Source organism: Lepidochelys kempii, chromosome 2, assembly GCF_965140265.1.
Source record: "Lepidochelys kempii isolate rLepKem1 chromosome 2, rLepKem1.hap2, whole genome shotgun sequence".
Lineage (NCBI taxonomy): Eukaryota > Metazoa > Chordata > Testudines > Cheloniidae > Lepidochelys > Lepidochelys kempii.
Window position 1 is genome coordinate 70,097,790 of NC_133257.1, and position 24,578 is coordinate 70,122,367.

Here is a 24,578-nt window from a genome sequence, read left to right on the forward strand (position 1 = left end):
AGGTACATAACGTATTGCATTCAGACACCGTTCCAAAGGAAACCACACTCCTGTCAACAGGACACAGATTTAAAGGCTCGCCATGGAGCGCCTTCTGCAACGGACTGCTCAGGACTTGCAAATGTGTTGCTACTTTGTGACCACTCTGTCGGGACAGGAGTTGGGAGGACGACGCAATATTTCCCTGGAACTGAAATTGACCTGATACATAAATAACATTCACGTCACTTCCTCCGACTTCTCAGGAGCTGAAGTCAGGGCTCCCTGGTTACAGAGAGAGAAAGAGAGAGATCACAAACAGCCCTGGTAATTATGACAGCTCTCTTTCCGTTTTCATTGGCACAAGGAGGCAAGATAGTGACCGAAAAGCACCATCGTAAACAGCTTCATGTCTGTACCCACAAACACAGAACTATGGGGAATGCTGCTACCACAGATCACAACAGCCCTGCTTCTGCCATTCGCGAGCAAGGGGAGTTGAATGATTTAAGCTGTCATTGCTCTTATCCTTGAATATTTATGCCATTCCCTCTCCACACACCCACACACCTCAATCTTCCAATTACAGCCAGGATCGTAGTGTTAAAATCTCGTTAATATTAGCTGCCAGGGGTTTCTCTCGATGTAGACAAAGGTCTCACCATGCAATAAGGCATCCCCAGGAGGAGGAGGAGGAAGAGAGGGAGGGGAGCCTGTCTGAGGAAGTGGTACTCACAGCACTGAACGGATTTGGGAAAGTCCCGTGTTTCCTGAACGCGGCTCCTTCGCATTTTTGGCACCGCAGGCGTTCCCAGAAGACGCAGCTGTGTAACGCGGGGCAGGCCAAGCGGCCTTTTAGTAAGGCACACAGCTGGCCGGGGGCTGCAGCCTGCCCCCAGGAGACCAGAGTCCCTATTGGGAAGGGGCTGATGTTTGACAGAGGGGCAGCTGGCAAAGCTGGAAGAAGGGTGGTGGCAAAGTTAGGGTAGAGCCTGGGAGCTGAAAGCCAAGGGTGAAAGAAGGAGTTAGGGAAGAGAGAAAAGCCTGGAAGCAGTGAGAGGGACAGCCTGGAAGCCTTTGGAGACTAGAGCAGGGAGGGGTGGGTGGGTGGGTGGGAGGGGGAAGAGAGAGAGAGACACAAAATAAACATTACTAAGGGGATCAATCAGCCACATCCGAAAAGACAAGCTCGGAGTCAGACGATTTCGGGTTAATTCTGCCCCCACCACCTCTGCAGTTGACTTATTTGAAGGGGCAAACACCCCGCCTCTCCACTTTTGGGGGGAGGGATATCTCAGTGGTTTGAGCATTGGCCTGCTAAACCCAGGGTTGTGAGTTCAATCCTTGAAGGGGCCATTTAGGGATCTGGGTCAAAAATTGGGGATTGGTCCTGCTTTGAGCAGGGGGTTGGACTAGATGACCTCCTGAGGTCCCTTCCAACCCTGATATTCTATGATTTGTTACTTCAGTGCAACCCCACGTTTCCAACGCTGAGACACTGGAGAGGGCTGGGTCGTTCGCATATTAACTCCCACTTTTGTAGAATTGCAGGCGTCTCAGTCCTCAGCCTCCGCTGCCTTTTCCCCGACTCCAAGTGTCCGGCTTTTGGGGGCGAATTCTAGGTGAGACAGGACACACAGCTGTGGTTCTCCTGGTGCCCCAAGCTGCTCCAACCCCCCAGGAACAGTCCGAGGAATCGTAAGCAGAGGAGCTTTCCTTTTTTTGGTTTCCATTCTATGTTAGGGCTAAATTAAGGAGTTTCATGCCCTTTACATGTCTGGCACTTTGAAATATGGCCTCGCCTTTTTCTTAAGTTTTATTCTAGCTATTAATCACTATTGTTTTCTTTGCGCTCCAGGCCGCCTTCAGCATCCGTCCTCTGTGCTAGGCACCGGGCAAACACATAGAGCTTACAATATAATTAATTCTGCATTTTCCTGGCTGAAGTTTTTTAAGACACCCCTTTCCCCTTCAGGACAGCTCAAGATATCAAGAAACGATAAACTTTGCAGAATAATAAACTTTGCAAAACCATCCGAAGAAGTCAGCCTCATTCTTGTTCTAGAATTGAGTGGACTAAGACACCCACCCACCCGTATGCCTCATGGGCGGCCAACACTGGTGCAATCCCTTCCCTGACACTATGCAGCCGATGCTAAGCAGCAGTGAAAAGGAAAGAGAAATGGGGACTAACGCCGCGAAAAGGAAACAAGTGAAAGGCGAATAAAAAGCCGAGGGGGAAGCAGCCAGAGTTAAGGAATCTAGCCAGCTCTGAATGCTGATCGCAATAGCAGAATTGCTATCCAGGGTTCTGAAGCTTACGCGTGGCAAATTGCGTTTGCCCTTTGCTGAAAACTCCTATTTATGCTATTGCTTCAGGGTTGCAACTTGAACAAACACACAGCAGTTATATCCGGCTGTTGGGAGCCTTGACATGGCACTGGACCACCAAGCTAACTGAGCCTCATGCTGTAGGGCAGAGGATGGGGCTTTTCTATAATGGCTTTTTTGTGTGTGCAGCTGCCTCTTGAGGTGACATCAGAGCTTCTCCAGATTTCCTAACAGAGTTCTTGTGTTTTCCCAGTCCAAGCTCCAAGCAAAGCCCAAGAGCGCTCCAGGAGACAGACAGACACTTGCTTCCCCAGGGTGTGAAGTCAGAACTTTAAGCTCCCCACACACCCCGATATGTGCGGAGGGTGACACTCTTTCAGAACTCAGGCATCATCGAAAGCCTCGCCATGCATTAATGAGGCAGGAGAACACGGCTACGGCGTTGTTATTACAAGGTTAAGCTACTTGTCAGATCTGAGAACTGTAGAGAAAGCTGCTATTCCTTACACTCACAGGAACCGTGTGGTTGCTTAGCAGCAAAGCTTTTCTTCTAGGTATGATCATAGGAAAGGCTAAGCTTGGGGGAAAACCCAAACACGCTGGTGAATCAGCCATAATAAGCTCCGTCTTGACGAGCCCAGATGAGGCCGAACACGAATTAGCCTTATGTGGAAGAACTCCAAATGGGCAGGTTAAGTGGCGCCCGCTGTGTCCGAGAACAGGAAGCAGCCTGCAGAAGGCTGGAGCAAGTTAAGCCATTGATTTCTACCCAATCTGTTAGCAAAGGAGAGGAACTCTCCGTAGGGACTCCTGCGCTGGTGGAAGGGAGAGACCTTCTAATATCCCTAAATCTGCAAACTCCTGTTGATTATTGTAGTGAATCTCTTTTTGTCAGGCTGGAGTAGTTAGGAAAAGGCAGGAACAGAAGAGGGCTGGTGGGTGAACTCATCTGTGTGTCAAAGCCCCAAATGCTTCTCCAGAGGTACTGCTGTGCATGTCTTGTGAAGAAACTAAAGGAGATCTGAGTTCTTTCTGTGTGAGAGAATGGTGGTAGGGTTGCATCAATGTATTGGCCATACCTTTCTGGTTGGGCATTACCATGAACAATCCAAAATATATTTTATCAAAGGGTTTGGGAGAATGGGCTGGACTATATTTCCAGGAGAAAATAATATAGCTTGATTTTTACCATGTTAATATTTCTCCTTCATGAACCCAAAGAATCACTGCTGTGTATGAAACTCCGCTGTAAAACCCCTGCAAAGTGTCCATTTCATATGGAGCACAGCTCACCATTGTGATGTTAATTATGCCACTCTGCATAGTTATTAAATCCTACTTGCCACCTAGGTGACCCCACATGTAGAGTTTTCAGTGGCTCTGAGGTTTGCTTGACAACAATGATAACAGAACTTGATAAGTGTATGGTGGCTATAGTATGATAAGATTGCCTACAGTGGCATGTGGCCCATCTGTGATGGCTAGTAGCAAATATCCCCAACAGTTGGAGAGGGATGCTAGATGTGGAGGGCTCTCAGTTACAATAGTGAATTCTTTCCCAGGTGTCTGGCTGATGGATCTCATTAACATGCTCAGGGTCTAACTGATCAGCATATTTGGGGTGGGGAAGGGATTTTCTCCCCTGTCAGATTGTCAGGGACCCATTTTTTTTGTTTTGTTTTGTTTTTTTGCATTCCTCTGCAGCATGGGGGCACACATCATGTGCTGGTTTGAACGAGAGTAAATGGCAGAGTCTCTGTAATTTGAAGTCTTTAAATTGTGATTAAATTTATGAGGTTATGAGGTCTATTACAGGTGTGGGTGGGTCAGGATCTGTGGCCTGCAATGTGCTGGAGGTCAGACTAGAATGATCACGATAGTCCCTTCTGGCCTTAAAGTCTATGATTAAATGACACTGTCTCTATGACGAGAGGGTGGGAAAAAATAGGGAAAGGTTTAGCAATTATGCCCTAGAGATTATTCTGTGGTGAATCTTCAGATCAATGGAAAGACTCCCACTGACATCATCACTGGACTCTGAATCAGAGCCGACTCAGCTGTGGGAACCAATCATGGACAGTGACATTTAGGACTTAGCTGAAGTATTTCACTTAAAGCCCATCCAGACTAAGAAACTAGGTTGTGTTTTTAAATGTTAGCTAACCTACTTTTACTTATACTTGTGTAGAAAGGGTTTAACACCTTTAAAATGTGTTTGCTCGTCACACATCATCCTGGGCTTCCCCCTAGGGTGGACCATCACCAGTTAACACATTTTGAAACAGGACTATATTTATCAACATTATATTTACTACATCAAAATATGTTAGTTAATATGTCCTGAAAGGCTACCCATTCTCCTATTGTAGACAGACCCTTACTGTCTTCAAGTTTGAGCTGTTCAATGAAGCAATGGTGGGTCTTTGGTGACACTCTACATGTAATGCAATATCTAGTAACCTACTGCAAACGTTTGCATTATTAGATTGTTAAGATTTAGGAATGGAGTCATCACACATGGATTGTATTTTAAACGAAACATCATCAAAATCCAATATTGACAGTTCCTTGTGCACCATTCAAGGTAAATATTAGATCAGGACTCAATTTCAACATCAGTATTAATGAATAATAAAGAACAGCTCTATAAGAGTATTAGAAAATCTCCCTGTAAAACTTTGCTGAATATTTGCAACTAAACCCATACAAAGCTAGTGATAACACACAGAGAAAATAACTTGGAATTTAATTTAATTTTAGGATACAGCCCTTTTCTTCCATTTTGGAATAGTTAGGAATGGACGTTACTGAAAGCCACACCAGTATATCAGATTGTTGTTTTATGTTTTCCTGGTACTCGGCCTAGTTGACTCAGTCTCCAAAGGGTGGAACTGTCAATATATTTTCATCATTAGGTCCTCCTGGGTTGAAGTGCAGAAAATAGTTATTATTCCAAGGTATAAATGCAATCCCTTGGGTGTTTGTAGCTGAAAATCTTAAGATCAGAAGGATCATAAATAGGCTAATATAGAAGTTGAACCTATCATTCTAATTACTGTGTTACTTTCTGACGTATTTTAATGTTCAGTCCATCACACTTCAAGACACAGCATAGCAGCCATTTTTAATAGTGTTAGTATAGCTACCTGGGGCTCATACAGTACTTGACTTCTCCCTTGCCTAAACAGATTCCTATTAGCCTGTGCCTGAATGAAGAGTGCAAGAATGGGTCTTTGCAGGAATTAGCCAGTTCTCAATATTTCTTATTTGGTTAGATAAGTTAATTTAGAGAGGGATAGCTCAGTGGTTTGAGCATTGGCCTGCTAAACCCAGGGTTGTGAGCTCAATCCTTGAGGGGGCCATTTAAGGATCTGGGGCAAAAATGGGGGATTGGTCCTGCATTGAGCAGGGGGTTAGACTAGATGACCTCCTGAGGTCCCTTCCAACCCTGATATTCTATGATTAAGATGATTCATAGTGAATTTATGTAACTATTTTGACATAAACTAAGGGAGCCATTATTTTGTCCATTTATGTAGACATTAAAATGCCCTTAATACAAATCACTGTAATGATTGACATGAGCTTTCAAATGGGAAATGAGAGCTTTCAGAATTAAAATCTATTTCAAAGGTATTTTAATGTCTAAGTGCCAGCAATTCTTTCTTAAATGTGTTATTTAGTTCATGAGTGAACTCATAAATACATAAAATGGGTACATTTTAAAGAGTATATTTTAAGTTACCATAATTGCATGAGATATTACAAGAAACGCTTTGAGCATATTTAACATTTGCATTACATCAAAGCTAGTAACATTCAGAGTGTACTGTCTTTCCTTAATGAACCTATTGCTAACTGATTTTACATGGAAGGCACTTGGATACAATACTGATGGGTGGCAGCACAAAACCCTGAGTGAGGGATCATAATAAAATCTGTATTGTAGTAGAGTGGAACTCCCAAGTTCCCATTAAAATCAACAGGAATCTTGTAAATGGACTGAATGATCCAGCCTATACAATCTAACAGTAGAGCTATGTGGGGTCATCTGCACATCAAGGGATTGCATTGCACTATGTCTGAGGACTGCCTGTTAGTACTTTATTTTCATAAGCACTGTAATGACATAGAAAAACAACCAGAACCAATGCATTACTTCTGGAATAAGGACTTATTTCAAACAAAGTCCTTTTGTTTTCAAAGGGTGAAATTCACCCCTGTGCCAAAGTCCAGTGCAAGGCCAATTGGTTCTCAAAATAAGGCTTAAGTGGGACTAATGTGATACATCGTCCTTGCGTTAGGACTTTGTCCAGGGTTAATTTCACCCTAAGGGCTTGTCTGCACTGGGAAATTACATTGTGTTAGCACATGACCTTGAGCAGTCATGGTAACTAATACGGCGTTAAACATGATTTAGCACTCAATGTAGACAGGGGCTTTCTGCCACTGGCTTCAATGGGGCCAAGATTTAACCCTGAGTGTTTAACACAGGATTAGTTGTCATGACTTCTCCAAGTTGTGTTCTAGCATGTGGTACTTTCCAAGTGTTGACAATCACTAAATGAACATTCTTCCAAAGTTAGTGATCTCTGTTATGCTTACCAGATGTCTTTTTACATAGTATTTTGCCTTTGCTGAAATCTAGAAATCGGTATGGGAAGATGCAACTCTGGACACATCATACATTCAACACAGTAATTATAATAGTGCATCTTCAGTCATCTTTAACTGTCACCTGTAAAACAAATGTCTTAAGATACATCAAAAACATGAGCCCTCACTAAAAACTAAGTGCGTATCTGCAGCTGGTGTAAACTGTCATAGCTCCATTGACTTCAATGGATCTCTGACAATTTATATTAGCTGGGGACCCAGCCCAGAGCCTATGGCAAGTGCGAAGTTTGACAAGTAACCTCTGCTATTTTCAGTCACAAAACAGTGTCTTTGCCACTTCTGCATAACACAAATGGATTACGAAACTTACAAAACAAAACTCTGAGCAACAACTATTAGAAACATCACCTCAAAAGACAAATGTTTCAGAATGTTATGCGTAGTGAATGTAGGGTTTTAGAACAGAAGAGTTAATTCGATCTATGATGATGATTGTTGTGCTACTTGTTCTGGCCCCAGTCCAGAGCAATTAAGCACGCAGATAATTTTAAGCCAGTGACTAGTCCTACTCAGGTCAGTGGGACTGCTCATGTGCTTAATACATTGTTGAATCCAGGCATCTGGCAGACTGACAGAAGAACCCTGAGGTCTGTAGCTTAGATTACTCAGGAGACAATCTTCTACAGAGAAATTGCACCCAGACACTTTTTACAAAATTGAATTTTTGACTAGGTACAATGGCATAAAATTTCTCATTACTTTCACTGCATTTCCTATGTTTGTAAAATAGAAGCCCTGCTAGATTTAGTAGAATCTATACAACATTTTTTGCATATTCATTTCAATAAATACATATTTTTAAAATATGTAATGCAGTTACATTTAAAAAATCATTATATTCATGTGTGGCCCAAATCCTTTTTATTTTTATTTTTGGATTTTTTGGGGGGACCATTAAAAAACCTTGTAGATTAAGTCAAAATTATTTAAAACACATTCTCCTATTATTGCAAAGTTTTGTTAGCAGGCCCTGATGGCATCAAATATTAAGTAAAGACTTGACAAAAAATGGTCAGAAAATGCCTATTTTACTTTAGGTTTCAGAGTAACAGCTGCATTAGTCTGTATTTGCAAAAATAAAAGAAGTACTTGTGGCACCTTAGAGACTAACCAATTTATTTGAGCATAAGCTTTCGTGAGCTACAGCTCACTTCATCGGATGCATCCGATGAAGTGAGCTGTAGCTCACGAAAGCTTATGCTCAAATAAATTGGTTAGTCTCTAAGGTGCCACAAGTACTCCTTTTATTTTACTTTAAAATCCCACAATTAACAGAAGACTGTTAGAGAATGGATTGTGGAATATTATGTTATTAATTTAAATAACCCTTTTTACAAAATTCCAGCAGGTGTCACTATTGGTCTACAATTTAAATTCTAAAGAAAAATCAGTTGAGGATTAATGACATTACATGCCATGGTACTATTCCTCCTTGTGTTGCTAGGGGCCCTCTTTTCCTCTGCATACCATGGGTGTTATATCTGCTAAGTGAGGGGAGAACAGAGCACTCTCTCTTTTCATCGTTAATTGGAAAAAAAATTAAAATATATTCATATAGTCAAATCTGAACAAGTAGATACATCGGATATATCCTATTGTGTTCTACTGGGCATACCTTCAATGATTAATCTCAACCAAACATCAATTTGTATGGGTATAATCTATACAGATGAGAGAGTAGAGGCAGAAACTCAGAAGAGCTACATTTCAAAACTATTTATAGTGACAATGGGAACAAAGAGCATGATGGTGAAATTCATTGGTAGAGCATACAAGGAATGAAAAACAAAAAGAAATGATGAGTATCTGCTTAAGATCACCAAGCGAGAAAGAGAGGGAGGAGAAATTTTCTAGACCAATTCTCTGGGCTCTCTAGGCCTTAATAAACTATTTTAACTACACAGAAAGCTGGTAAGTAATAAATACAGCCAACCATATTATTAAATAAGTTTCCTAAATTAATGTGATGGTAACTTGTGGATCCAGAAAGGACAGACTCCAACCAAAGCAGAAGCTGGCCCAGCTCTACTCCTGATCGTGAGGAACATTTTCAGAAAATGAAAATAATAGAGAAATTTGGAACCAGTGCTCTTGAGCTCTTGAAGTTAGCACAGGAGAGGATCAGTTGAAGACACGATTGCAGAACTTGGCAATACAAGGGTATTACAGCCTGATGCTGTTCCACAGAAGCCAGTGGCAGTTTTGCCAATGACTTAAGTGAGAGCAAAACCAGGCCCATTTCCCAAAATTTCTGAAATCAATCAGTTTAGCAAGGTGGGTGCAATGGGAGGAAGTATAATTTACTCATGTAGGAGGTGGCTGGAGAGCAGTAAAAGACCATAACTACAGTGAAATATACTAGTTTACTTGAAAAAGAAGATTGATAGGATGAGCAGTAGCCAATGAGGGAGTGCTTAAAGATTTGAGGTTAAAATCAGTACCAGAAAGTAAAAAGTAGAAGGCAAACAAACAGGAATACTTACTCAGAATTGGTAAAATGTGGTAGGAAGAGCAAAGCCAAGCCATACCACTCTTCCTCCAGCCCCACAGAGCACAACAAACACACAAAGCGCAGGCTGATTCTGAACTCTGCCTTGCATTGTGTCTTTAACATGTTTAAGAGAAGTTTGAATGATTCCTGCAGGAAGTAAAGATCAAGATCAGGATAATGATAAAGAGCAGCTAAAATAATACCGGGAAAAGTGAGCACTGCCGATAAATCTCCTGGGGTAGAAAGAGAAGGACTGTACCTAACAACACCGAGGATTATGGGCCAAGTTCTCCTCTTTGTGGATTACTCCTGCCTAGGAGAGGGGAAGCTCCTTGAGTTTTTGTTAGAGATAGGTTGGCAGTGCATGTCTCCCCCGCCCTTCCCTATGCACACTCAAGCTGGGAATTCATTGCATCTAAACCATGTTTGCATTATGCAGAAGTAGAAAAGAGTGTTTTGTATTGGAGGCAGCACAGGTTAGTTTCATGCCTGTCATTGACTTTGGGGGAGATCCTCAGCTGTTATAAATAGCCAGGGGTCCACTGATGTCAACAGAGCTATGACAAGTTTCGCCAGTTGAGGATCTTCTCTTAGTTTTCAATGAGGGGCAGTGTCTTTGATGTCTCCTTTGAAATCCATGTGTATTTTAAGGGATCCTTTGGAATCAAGAGGTCCCTTGCTTCCCCACAGCTGCTCAGAGACACATATCTTTGAACAGGCTAGAACATGCTGCTGTCTCCGTGGCTGCCACTAGAATACCCTTAAATATTTCCCTAACCATGAAGGAACAAACAACGTACATCACTACATATTCTAGGCCAAATTCTGGGCGGCTCTTGAGAGACACAGGACAGAAGGGCTGACCATTGGGAATTGGGAGCAAAGGTAGCTTTACTTCATCTGGGTTCTGGGCTACAGTAGGAGCTGAAATATGTCCAACATGAGCAAAATTCTGGTCTCCTTTCCTGAGCTGCACTGAAGCCCCAAATCTCCATAACCCTGGGCACTAAGTATGGTTTCTGCCTCACTCATACCAGGGCTTGTGTGTGTGCATGTGTCTGTGTGGGGGTGAGATGGGGAGGGTCACTTACATTGCCACTATGCTTTCCTGAACTACTGAATTCTCCCCAGCCCCTTGTGGTTCATTTTAGCCCCAATATTCGGTCAGAATAGCGTAAAGGAGCCAGGGTGAGTCTAGAATGAACCTATTTGCAGTAGCTTATACTTACTTCTCCCAAAGGGCTGGAGAGAACCCAGTAGAGTTTGGCTTTTGTTTAAATGTAGCTGTTTACAACCAAGTATTGTATTTAAACCAGACATTGAGAGACTCTAGACACTGAGCAAATGTGGTGATTTGAGGTTGTAAGATTTTGATGACTCAGCGTACTACATAAGCACACTGGTGCTGATCAGGTGAAGCACTGAAGCATGCACTACTCATGGACTTAATATTAAGCACATGCTTATGTGATTTATTTAATCAGGACCTCCAGGAAGGGTAGTCAGTTATATCAGTTGACAACCAATTTGCAGAATCAAATATTCCAACTAACAGGTGGAAACTTCACTTTGAAGAAACATCCTTGGCATTCAGGGCCATGACTCACATATTAATTTTTCAACTGGAGAATGAGCCAGCCTAATCCATGCTTAGAGATTCTGGATATAAACTGAGATACACTTTTTGCCCTCTTGTTTAGGGCCCAAGTCACATGCTACAGAAACTCAGTTTATTGAGGTGAGGCCTTTCAAGCAATTAACTTCAACTGTTTAACACAACAGGAGTTGGCAGGTATAAAAAGGAGAGAGAGGAGCATGACAGTAATCTATATTGGCCTTTTCCCTGGTTTATATCACTGATGTCATTGGAAATAAAAATCCACCAGGACTGGAGGCGAGTCTGTGATGGGACGTACAAACCTCACACTGGAAAATGAGGGATTAAGGAGCAGCTCTGGGCCCAGGTAACCCTGCTTGGCCACACCTGCAGAGCCTGCATAAGCTGGAGGTAGAGCTTAAAAGGGGGAGCGGAGCAGGTCAAAAGAAAAGAAGCAGTGGAAGGGAACAGAACTCTGTCCTGAGGAAATCATTGCTCTGAAGTGCCTGTTGCTTGAGACCAAGCTTGCAAAGGAGAGACTGGTGACTGTTAGGGAAGATTAGAAACTTTATTTTTATTCAGTTCTTTAATTTACTCTGTGGGGTGAAAAAGGGACTCGGCTAGGGAGTGATCTAGGGAGGCAGCTATTTAGCACTCGAAGGTGCAGAACTTGGCTGTCCATCATCAGGCCCTGGATTGGAGCTGGTATAGAGGGTGGACCTGGGCTCCCTGTATCAACCCCTAGAGGTGGGGTAAAAATAGAAGTCTACCCCTCAGCGGGGAATCCAGATGGCGAAGGCCCTGTGCCCAAAGCTAAGGAGAAACCCTGGAAGCCCTTGTGGGCACCAAAAGCTTTTCTACTATTGTATTCCCTTTTGTATGTGATAAAAGGAGTGGATTGGAATGTGGGACCCAGACAGAGGGCTGAGCTGCAATAGAAGGGACTGATCCTACAGTAGCAGAAAGGGGAGATGTCAGGGAGGGGGACCACTTGAAACTCCCTGTGGCTCTAATGGTGAGAGTTACTTGTCACAGAGTCTTACAGCCTATTTCTTTGGAGGTCTGAAAGGTATAAAAACCATCCTCTTATCTGTACCTTTATGGAGGAACTCAATAAGAGAATCCACAGAGATTCCCTTTCCCAGAGGTCCTTCCTGTGGGTTCTCCCATAGCAGAAGTATGATCTGGGGTCTTGCTTAAAAAAGATCAGTTAAGGTTAATAAGAGACAAGAACCGATCACATCATGTACAAAAACCAAGCTCTGAAAACAAGTAAATGAATAGTTAAGGATATTATAAACATGACCTGGATCACAGTAAATGCCTACAAGTTATTCACATATAAAATAAGCTATATTTCCTCACAACACAACAACCTAACTCTGATCCATAGATTTTTGTTCTTGATTTTGATATCTAAATATTTTTTCTTTAAAGAATACATTTTGGTAGAACATATCACTGTGAGCAAGTGACTTCCCCACCCATTGCTCCAAAACCACAATGCACACAGGTTACAGCAGGCCCAAACTTGGGGATTTATTTTATTTACAGAAGGACCTGAAAAGTAAATGAGACAATCCACCCCAAGCCTTCCCCTTAGACTTGGTTGGTCCTAACATTTCTCCATGTGAACTAGTTAGCCCACACCCTAGAACTTCAGCCTCTGGAGAGGCACTCCCACCTTCCTAAGATGTGAATGGGTTTACGAACCACTTGCAACACTGAGTGAGCAAAACAAATGTAACATTTTCTAGCCAGATCACCACCTTTTAACTGGGTAGAGTTGTCAGGCAAGCATTGCTTGTCTGTTGTAGTCAGTTAATATATATCTCAACTGACAGTGGAAAAGTTGTACTTACAATGGTTCTTTCTTTAGGATATTTTATATATATATAAAATAGTGCAATTTGATAGGTATCTATACTTGCAGCTGAGGCTGATTGTTTAAATTGTCATGTTTCTTTAAGTTTTACTTTGTTCAGAAATGTTCTGTGCTGTGTTTCTGTGACTATTGATGAAAGGATAGTATTCAGTTTGACTCAGGAGATAAGGTTCTTCAATTGTGAAGACAGGTGTATTTCCATATACTTGATCTAAATGCGTTTTCACTTAGTGTGGGATTTATGGTGACCTTAACTCTTCTTTTCCTGACTTTTCAGGGCTCTGACCTTGTACTTGATGTGATCGGTACATACGTAGCAGTCACTAAGTGTAACGGGGCAGGTAGGGCCAGCTCTAGGTTTTTTGCCACCCCAAGCTCAGAGTGTAACTACCCAAGGAAAAAAAAAAGCCAGAATGCCACCCCTTGAAATGAGCTGCCCCAAGCACATGCTTGCTTTGTTGGTGCCTAGAGCCGGTCCTCGGGGTAGGACTCACTACCTCAGTGCCTCCTGCTGGCAGTGCTCAGAACTAGCTCTTGGTTGTCAGTGCACCTTCCCATAGTGGTGTCTCACCGCCATCACTGCTCCGCCTCTAAGACCTGTGTTGCCCTCTTCTGGGCATGGCTATCCAGCTATGCCCCACTCCACTTTCTCCCCCCTTCTAGGGGAACCGGCAATCTCTAGTCCATCCACTTGCCACTGTGGCTTGCTGCAGCCTTCGGTCTAGCCCCTCACCTCAAGGGGTAAACTGCAGGCCAAATATTCGGTCTAGCCCCTCACCTCAAGGGGTAAACTGTGGCAAGTGGGGGAAAATGAGGGGGCCAGCCCCCCCACTACTCCAGGCCCCAACCCAGGGACCCCATAGTTGGCAGCCACATAGTGCCACTCCTCCAGCTCCCACCAGCTATTTTCCTAGACCACTTCCCTGGAGCCCTAGTCCCTTCCTAGCCCTTTGTCTCAGGAGCCTCCATCTGGCGGTCTTCAGGGTAGAGTTCTCTATTACTCCCCTGACCTTATCCAGCACTACTCTATCCAAAGTGTTTCTCTAAGGCAGCCAGTTCTTCTCTCTTGCACTCCAGGAAGAGACTGCCCCATCTCTGTTGAGCAGCCCTTCTTATATAGCCCTCTCTGACCCTGATTGGCTGCTCCAACAAACCTTCTCCTGATTGGCTCTCTACAAGCCCTCCTCCCATTGGTTGGGTTTTGCACCACCTCCCTGAGGTCTGCTTTAACCCTTCATCTACCTGTGTGGGGCAGCTGCCCAACCACACTAAGCAAGGTTTAACAGCTTTTGAAATGAAGATTTTTGTTATTAGAATTTCTTGTCCCTCATTGCATCTTTTCTTTTGAGTAAGCAAATGGAGATGCATTTTTTTAAGCTACTGTAAATAAATGGGATGGAAGAGCCACCATATTATTAAACTAAATGAGTGAGCAGTGCTGAGCTGTTCCGATTGAGCTTATAATGCTTGAACTCTACAGTTATATTCCCCTAGTTCTTGTGGAAAGAATCTGCCAATGAAAATGCAATCCATGACTACAGGGTATTTATAAGGCTCATGGAAAGCACTTATCAGGCAAAGGGCATTTACAAGTAATGTATCTTTGCTTTGGCTCTTGAAAGGATTCATTAAGTAGAGCAGGATGGCCCATATCTTTGGTCTCTACTCTACTATGGCACTGCATTGGCAGTGCAAAGGGCCTGGAAAGCTACCCTGCCAAGGCAGATTGGAATTTCCCTGGCACTGAGAAATTCCTGGTTGGTGTACAGCTGACATGACCAGCCTTATGCCTCCTGCTCCTGGTCCCAAGAGGTGTGTTGGGGATGGAATGGGCATGACCGGAGCACAGTGGGTGCTGGTGAGCCCTGACAGCATGCTGGCACCATAAGTCAGAGCAGCTCTGAAGATGCTCTGGCTGTGGCTCTAGGACTGAGGACACATAAAGGTACTACATTTTAATTCAATATTTTTCTTGAATGCCACTTGCTTCAATGTAGTCATCCACCCAGACATGAGGAGCATGCCCCACAGTATGGCTTATCCCCCAGCTTGCCCTGGACTCAACCCAGGCAGACTTAGGTAGGAGTGACTTCAATAGTTCCTTCCAGGGGGAAGATGGGAGGAAGTAGCAGAGCTGCTGATTTCTCCCCTGTACCATCAATTCAGTGTTACTGGCTCCTGCTTCCCTCTTTCTATGTTAGTGGAGAGGAGTGTTTAGATTTTCCATATCCGCATAGTTAGTCTGTTCAGAACTCAGGCTGAATGAGCAATTTAGTAACTGACATGATATTTTGTTTCACTTAAATAGGCCTGCTTATAGTCATTAAAACATAAACCCCTTTGATACAGGGCAGTCTAGGATTGGTTTGCTGAACAATTTATGGAACCATGTTCAGGAGTCTGAATTAATGTGAAAGAGGGTTATAGTCTTTGACAGTATTACCCTAATTAACCCAGGATTTAGCATATTTGCATTTCAAAGGTACATGGCAAGAGGAGAGAATTTGGGGGCTATTTCAAAGATAAAGTACATCAATCACACAACTGTGAAAATAGCAAGACTGCAAATTTGTACAAAATGGTCCTGAAGACTGGATAGCTTACACTTAATTAATATGCAAGTAGTCTGCCATTAATGTGCATAAATTATTACTCTATTTATGCAGAGATTACCCTTTAATTATAGCCTGTAGAATTATTACAGGCTCTCAGGCAACACTGAACAGTACATATAGTCATAAAATCTCAGCAGTTCTTCTTGATGCTAAAGTAAAAGCCTTTGTGAATCAAAACGTCTTTTGTTTAATTTTTTTTATGTTCGTGCAATTGCAGAATAGCTTTGAAAAAAGAAGCTGCGATGAGCTCTCTCTTTGTTTCTGCAGAATCATCCCTGTACAAAGCTAAACATCAGCTCTTGCATTCAGACAGAAGTGCGAAAGATCAAAGCTCCTCATCCCTCTTAAAGGAGCTAAAATTAAACTGTTTCACTTGACAGGAATACGTTGAGATACAAAGCACACTGAGACAAGCCCTGTGTTGGAAAACTATCTGTATGGGGATTGCAACCAAGTGGTTAGAGCTGAGGTCAAAACACTTGGGTTCCATTTCTAGCATAGCTATTGATCTGGTATGTCACCTTGGACACATCACTTAGCTAACCTGAGGCAGGTTAACATGAAAAACATATTTTAACTAACGGTAATACTTCTGTTATCGCATATGAAGACTTAAACCTAAAACTCTGTGCCCTACTAGAGTACATTGGCTTAGTACAGGGGGGTTCTCTGTAGGCTTACAGAGAAGGCATTCTCCTCTCTCCAGGGCATAAAAGGCCTTGGAATGGCTCTGATTGCTACTGTGGCCTCCAAGCTTCAGTAGCTCACAAGCATGCTTTATTTTCCTTATGTGACATGGTACCAGAATAAACAAGGGAGTCTTGGTCCATGATGGGGTTCCTGGGCATGACAGTAATAATCAATAGATTGTGGTTTGTGGGCATATAACTGGGAATAACGACATGAAATTATGAAAGGAAAGTTTTATTCTGAGTACCAGGAAAAGCTTCCTCGCATTGATTTAATAGGCTGTGGAGTAGCCTCCTCAGAAAAGTGGTAGAAGTGCTGCCATTTGGGATGTTTAGTTACTATATGTTTGTACTGTAGGTAAATGAAACTGCGGATAGCACAAGTCATCTTCTTACATAACCAGTAATAGTGAGGGCCTCAATTTTACAAGAAAATACAGCAGCAGAACTGAGGCCGTGTAGGTCTTGGGCCATGGTCTGGATAACACACAGGAAAATGTACTCTAGGGAACAACCCTGCCCTGGCCCCAGGGAAATGGAATGGATATCTAATAGCCATTTCCATCTCTAAGCCCTGGTCTACACTAGGACTTTAGGTCGAATTTAGCAGCATTAAATCGATGTAAACCTGCACCCGTCCACACAATGAAGCCCTTTATTTCGACTTAAAGGGCTCTTAAAATCGATTTCCTTACTCCACCCCTGACAAGTGGATTAGCGCTTAAATCGACGTTGCCGGCTTGAATTTGGGGTACTGTGGACACAATTCGATGGTATTGGCCTCCGGGAGCTATCCCAGAGTGCTCCATTATGACCGCTCTGGACAGCACTCTCAACTCAGATGCACTGGCAAGGTAGACAGGAAAAGACCCGCGAACTTTTGAATCTCATTTCCTGTTTGGCCAGCGTGGCAAGATGCAGGTGACCATGCAGAGCTCATCAGCACAGGTGACCATGATGGAGTCCCAGAATCGCAAAAGAGCTCCAGCATGGACCGAACGGGAGGTACGGGATCTGATTGCTGTTTGGGGAGAGGAATCCGTGCTATCAGAACTCCGTTCCAGTTTTCAAAATGCCAAAACCTTTGTCAAAATCTCCCAGGGCATGAAGGACAGAGGCCATAACAGGGACCCGAAGCAGTGCCGCGTGAAACTGAAGGAGCTGAGGCAAGCCTACCAGAAAACCAGAGAGGCGAACAGCCGCTCCGGGTCAGAGCCCCAAACATGCCGCTTCTATGATGAGCTGCATGCCATTTTAGGGGGTTCAGCCACCACTACCCCAGCCGTGTTGTTTGACTCCTTCAATGGAGATGGAGGCAATATGGAAGCAGGTTTTGGGGACGAAGAAGATGATGATGAGGAGGAGGTTGTAGATAGCTCACAGCAAGCAAGTGGAGAAACCGGTTTTCCCGACAGCCAGGAACTGTTTCTCACCCTAGACCTGGAGCCAGTACCCCCCGAACCCACCCAAGGCTGCCTCCTGGACCCAGCAGGCGGAGAAGGGACCTCTGGTGAGTGTACTTTTTAAAATACTATACATGGTTTAAAAGCAAGCATGTGAAAGGATTACTTTGCCCTGGCATTTGCGGTTCTCCTAGATGTAGTCCTAAAGCCTTTGCAAAAGGTTTCTGGGGAGGGCAGCCTTATTGCGTCCTTCATGGTAGGACACTTTACCACTCCAGGCCAGTAACACGTACTCGGGAATCATTGTAGAACAAAGCATTGCAGTGTATGTTTGCTGGCATTCAAACAACATCCGTTCTTTATCTCTCTGTGTTATCCTCAGGAAAGTGAGATCTAATTCATGGTCACCTGGTTGAAATAGAATGGTTTTCTTCAGGGGACACTCAGAGGAGTCCATTCCTGCTGGGCTGTTTGCCTGTGGCTAAACAGAAATGTTCCCCGCTGTTAGCCACAGGGAGGGGGGAAGGTTGAGGGGGTAGTCACGCGGTGGGAGGAGGCAAAATGCGACCTTGTAACGAAAGCACATGTGCTATGTATGTAATGTTAACAGCAAGGTTTACCCTGAAAGAGTGTAGCCACTGTTTTATAAAATGTCTTTTTAAATACCGCTGTCCCTTTTTTTTTTCTCCACCAGCTGTATGTGTTTCAATGATCACAGGATCTTCTCCTTCCCAGAGGCTAGTGAAGCTTAGAAAGAAAAAAAAAAAATGCACTCGCGATTAAATGTTCTCCGAGCTCATGCTGTCCTCCCACACTGACAGAGCACAGACGAATGCGTGGAGGCAAATAATGTCAGAGTGCAGGAAAGCACAAAATGACTGGGAGGAGAGGTAGCGGGCTGAAGAGAGTGAGTGGCGGGCTGAAGAGAGTAAGTGGCGGGCTGAAGACAGGGCTGAAGCTCAAATGTGGCGGCAGCGTGATGAGAGGAGGCAGGATTCAATGCTGAGGCTGCTGCAGGACCAAACCAGTATGCTCCAGTGTATGGTTGAGCTGCAGCAAAGGCAGCTGGAGCACAGACTGCCACTGCAGCCCCTCTGTAACCAACCATCCTCCTCCCCAAGTTCCATAGCCTCCACACCCAGACGCCCAAGAACGCGGTGGGGGGGCCTCCGGCCAACCAGCCACTCCACCACAGAGGATTGCCCAAAAAAAAGAAGGCTGTCATTCAATAAATTTTAAAGTTGTAAACTTTTAAAGTGCTGTGTGGCATTTTCCTTCCCTCCTCCACCACCCCTCCTGGGCTACCTTGGTAGTCATCCCCCTATTTGTGTGATGAATGAATAAAGAATGCATGAATGTGAAGCAACAATGACTTTATTGCCTCTGCAAGCAATTGTGATTGAAGGGAGGAGGGGCGGATGGTTAGCTTACAGGGAAGTAGAGTGAACCAAGGGGCGGGGGGTTTCATCAAGGAGAAACAAACAGAACTTTCACACTGTAGCCTGGCCAGTCATGAAACTGGTTTTCAAAGCTTCTCTGATGCGTACCGCGCCCTCCTGTGCTCTTCTAACCGCCCTGGTGTCTGGCTGCGCGTAACCAGCAGCCAGGCGATTTGCCTCAACCTACCACCACGCCATAAACGTCTCCCCCTTACTCTCACAGATATTGTGGAGCACACAGCAAGCAGTAATAACAGTGGGAATATTGGTTTCGCTGAGGTCTAAGTGAGTCAGTAAACTGCGCCAGCGCGACTTTAAACGTCCAAATGCACATTCTACCACCATTCTGCACTTGCTCAGCCTGTAGTTGAACAGCTCCTGACTACTGTCCAGGCTGCCTGTGTACGGCTTCATGAGCCATGGCATTAAGGGGTAGGCTGGGTCCCCAAGGATACATATAGGCATTTCAACATCCCCAACAGTTATTTTCTGGTCTGGGAATAAAGTCCCTTCCTGCAGCTTTTGAAACAGACCAGAGTTCCTGAAGATGCGAGCATCATGCACCTTTCCTAGCCATCCCAGGTTGATGTTGGTGAAACGTCCCTTGTGATCCACCAGAGCTTGCAGCACTATCGAAAAGTACCCCTTGCGGTTTATGTACTCGGCGGCTTGGTGCTCCGGTGCCAAGATAGGGATATGGGTTCCGTCTATAGCCCCACCACAGTTAGGGAATCCCATTGCAGCAAAGCCATCCACTATGACCTGCACATTTCCCAGGGTCACTACCCTTGATATCAGCAGATCTTTGATTGCGTGGGCTACTTGCATCACAGCAGCCCCCACAGTAGATTTGCCCACTCCAAATTGATTCCCAACTGACCGGTAGCTGTCTGGCGTTGCAAGCTTCCACAGGGCTATTGCCACTCGCTTCTCAACTGTGAGGGCTGCTCTCATCTTGGTATTCTTGCGCCTCAGGGCAGGGGAAAGCAAGTCACAAAGTTCCATGAAAGTGCCCTTACGCATGCGAAAGTTTCACAGCTACTGGGAATCGTCCCAGACCTGCAACACTATGCGGTCCCACCAGTCTGTGCTTGTTTCCCGAGCTCAGAATCGGCGTTCCACAGCATGAACCTGCCCCATTAGCACCATGATGCATGCATTGGGAGGGCCCATGCTTTCAGAGAAATCTGTGTCCATGTCCTGATCACTCACGTGACCGCACTGACGTCGCCTCCTCGCCCGGTATCGCTTTGCCAGGTTCTGGTGCTGCATATACTGCTGGATAATGCGTGTGGTGTTTAATGTGCTCCTAATTGCCAAAGTGAGCTGAGCGGCCTCCATGCTTACCTTGGTATGGCGTCCGCACAGAAAAAAGACGCAGAACGATTGCCTGCCGTTGCTCTGACGGAGGGAGGGGCGACTGACGACATGGCTTACAGGGTTGGCTTCAGGGAGCTAAAATCAACAAAGGGAGTGCCTGTACATCAAGGAGTATTTCAGGCAGGACTTCACGGAGTGTTCCAATAAGAAATGGTGCACCTAAGTTATCGTTCTTATTGGAACAAGGAGGTTAGCCTGGCCTCTGATTGATACATGGCTAGATTTACCTCGCTGCACCTTCTCTGTGAGTGACTGCAGTGTGACCTAGAGGAATGAGTCCCCTAGACAGGGGAGGAGGCAAATGAGTACAAAACAAATCTGGTCTATTTCTTGTTTTGACCCACTCCATCTATCTTTTACATCTTTGGCTGGCAGCAGACGGTGCAGAAGGACTGCATGCCATCCACATTTCATGGCTGCTTGGCAGAAGATGGTACAGTATGACTGCTAGCCATCCTCATCTCTTGCCTGCCTGGCAGAAGATGGTACAATACGACTGCTAGCTATCCTCATCTCTTGCCTGCCTGGCAGAAGATGGTACAGTACGACTGCTAGCCATCCTCATCTCTTGCCTGCCTGGCAGAAGATGGTACAGTACGACTGCTAGTAGTCCGTATCACCTGCCCGCTCACCATAAGACGGTTCAATAGGACTGACTGCAGGACTAAAGAGAATGACCTGGTCAAGTCACTCCAAATTTAGTCCCTGCGCCCATGTCTGCCCAGGTGCTCCCAGCTGACGTGGCCAGGAGCACCTCGGACACGACGAGGACAAGTACCAGTCGTATTGCACCGTCTGCTGCCAGAAGGCAATGGGTTGCTGCTACTGTGCAGCAAAGCCGTACCGCGTCTGCCAGCACCCAGGAGACATAGGGTGACGGTTACCTGAGCGGGCTCCATGCTTGCCGTGGTATGGCGTCTGCACAGGTAACTCAGGAAAAAAGGCGCGAAATGATTGTCTGCCCTTGCTTTCACGGAGGGAGGGAGGGAACGGGGGCCTGACGATATGTACCCAGAACCACCCGCGACAATGTTTTAGCCCCATCAGGCATTGGGATCTCAACCCAGAATTCCAATGAGCAGCGGAGACTGCGGGAACTGTGGGATAGCTACCCACAGTGCAACGCTCCGGAAGTCGACTCTAGCCTCGGTACTGTGGAAGCGCTCCGCCGAGTTAATGCACTTAATGCACTTAGAGCATTTTCTGTGGGGACACACACACTCGAATATATAAAACCGATTTCTAAAAAACCGACTTCTATAAATTCGACCTTATTCCGTAGTGTAGACATACCCTAACTTCTATGATTCTATGACATGCATTGGTTCCGGAAACAGCTGGTTCATCCTTGCTCTATTGGCTGTACCCTGTTACAGTTTGTCTCCAAACTCTCTCCCTCCTGCCTCACTAGTGCTTAGTGAGTCTAATGGAGCTGGGCTTTGCAGTGCAGAGAAGGTATGGATCCCCTGCATGTGTTTCAGGAATCAAGTTGTCTGCCCCACAACACAGTGGAGCTGCACCAATTCTAAAAAGTCCAGAGCTCTAGAACGATTTGACCTCTTTCCTTTGCAACTGCACTCACACCCACGCTCCACATAGATAATGTTGTTTCACACCCTCAGTCAGCTTTCAAACCTACGGCAGACAGTTATCACCTCTGGGAATTGGTTTTTAACGAAAGAAAAATACTTTAGCTCCACAGTTTTACAAAAGGGTGGTTAATGTTGCACCCTTGAGTGATTTCTGTATTGCCCTATATCTGAACACATCCCACATACCCATCTTCATACATTCTCTCCAGGGTATATTCCTGACACGTATGAACAGAACACATCTGGGGGTAATGTCAGTAAAAATCTGGATCTCTTCATCTTACTATATATTCTCCTAGACCACCATGCAACTGTCTTATTCCCCTCAATTGATTACTATAAATTAGCTCATGCAAGCGTAATCCCTTTTTCTGAATTAAACCGTTCTGTTTAATTTGTTTGAAAGCAACCCAGGAAAATTTGGGGGAAACCTGATCGGTTCCATTTTCATTGCAATTACAACATATGCTGGAGATGAGATTGCAGCTGACTAGATTTCGTAAAAAGGAAAGGCTAAATAAATAGAACTTTAGAGAATTCTAAGTGACAAGTCCAATTATTGGTGTGAATATACCAGTGCTTTCTTACTCTTTTCAGACACCCCCTTTTCCTACTCCACCAAGACATTTGGATAACTCTGGGCTTGTTCTTACCTTAAAAAGCTGCCAAGCTTCCTTGGAGTCTTCCTCATTTTCATTCTTTAGGGTTTCCTTTGCCTTGTAACTGTCTGCATTATTGCTGTGTGCCCAAAAGGGGAGCAAATATTGCCTCCACATTGATTGTATAAAGAGCTGTCCCTGGATCTGATTCCACAATGAGCGCTCTTGGAAAAGCACTATCCTTTAACTAGGAAACAAAACCAAATCCCAAACATTCGGCTGAATGGCAACAGCATCAGAAGAGTTAACTTTTCCCTTACATACATGAGCAAATGTCTGGACCTCTTGCAGTTTGCTGGGTCTTTACTGCAGTTTTGACAGTTGTGCAGACAGACATGCTAATCTGCTCTCTAAGATCCAGTGCCTTATCCACAGAGCATTAACTCATGGCTCCTTGCAGTTTAGAGATTAGATTTACTATTATGTATGTCTTGGTATGTTGAGGCAGGATTCAAAAGGAAGAAGGGCATACAGAGTACCTTACAGGAGATGCAGGCCTTCTTCATAAACCTTGAATACAACTGCATTGTACAAGTAATGGGTTTGATTTCTTGAAGAAAGAAGGAATTAGACATGGAGTGACGCAGTTCTGCTTTGCATGCCCCATTAAATGGGAGAGTTCAATTTAGGTCAATGATATTTATCAATCACATGGTGCCCAATTTACTGAACAGATGGTCTAGTGTTAATCCTTCTAGTCTCAATGAAAATACCATATTAGCAGAAGCTATCTTTGCAGATAGAGACTTAAACTACATTTAAAGACTGAAACTTCAGGCAGATTATTAACAGATCCAGATCTTGTCTTTATACATGCGACCAGGGTGTATGAGGATGAGCAGAACACATTCATTAATTAGCTGTGTAAGAACTGGCATTCAGTATGCATGATTTATTTATTTGTTCTGAAATAAAGTTTCTGAAATAAAGGTGGGAGCAGAGTGGAGAAAGGAGGAAGGAATATTCCACCATTGCTAACATTCCATTCAGATTGTGTAAATGTGATTTAAACTTCAGTCTGTTAGTAATACTCTTATATTGTTATCAGTGAGAAATAACTGCTCCTTGATTGCCTCCTCACCTTTGTTAGGAGGCATCAAGGGACTGCTTTCTCAGTCGTTTGAGTTTGCCTGAGTGAGATCAGTTACACTGGAAATCATTACTACATGCTGTAGTCCAGTATATTAATCCAACTATTTTACTAAGCTGGTGAGCTGCTGGTGAGGCTTAACCAATAGGTCTGTATTGCATCCTTTGGGCCAAATATATTTTCTGTGAGGCTGGATGGTGTTGTTTTCCCCTTGCCCCCCAGCAGGGGAAGCTAGTGCTCTGGACATCTCCTTCATATAGAAGAGAGGACGAGGATAGAGGACTTCCAGATGGGAGGTCTCTTTTTCTCCCACCAGGTGCTGCTGCTACTCCACCTACTGGCAGCAAAGCAGTGATGCCCATTTAAGAACCAGCTCCTCCTACTGCTTCTACTTCAGATTTTCCTGTCTGGTGAAATATTACTTCACAAGCTAGTGAAGAAGCAGAAGGAAGGGGAACAGGGTTTCTCTAAGACAGGGAGAGCGGGTGGAGAGCACGATCCATTCCCCTTCTCCACCCCCCCGCCCACCCCCAGCTTTCAGTGAAGGAGAGAGACCACTGCTCCCGGTTATTTTAGCCCTCAACTCCACTTACTTCTCAAGGTTCTAAGAATTATTAATTTTGTTCTGCTGCTCCAATTTCACAATCTCTCTCTCTCCAGCTCTCATTTCTATACAGCCCTGTTCTTTCTGTATAGTACTTTACAGGACAAGATGATTTGATCCTGCTGAATATCTGGGGAGAAAATGGGA

At 44.4% G+C, this 24,578-nt stretch overlaps 1 protein-coding gene across 3 annotated transcripts in view; it reads right to left on the minus strand.

The window, feature by feature from the left end:
- Window positions 1–22,877, minus strand: part of RGS20 (regulator of G protein signaling 20) — a 72,717-nt gene extending 49,840 nt beyond the window's left edge. For 2 of the 3 annotated variants that reach the window (XM_073331161.1, XM_073331159.1), the window contains exon 1: window positions 22,732–22,877. In XM_073331161.1, coding sequence (XP_073187262.1) covers window positions 22,732–22,854 — 123 coding nt within the window. In that variant the 5' untranslated portion in view covers window positions 22,855–22,877. The remainder of the gene's footprint in view (window positions 1–22,731) is intronic. The other variant, XM_073331166.1, reaches the window with a different exon arrangement.
- Window positions 22,878–24,578: the final 1,701 nt, after the last annotated feature.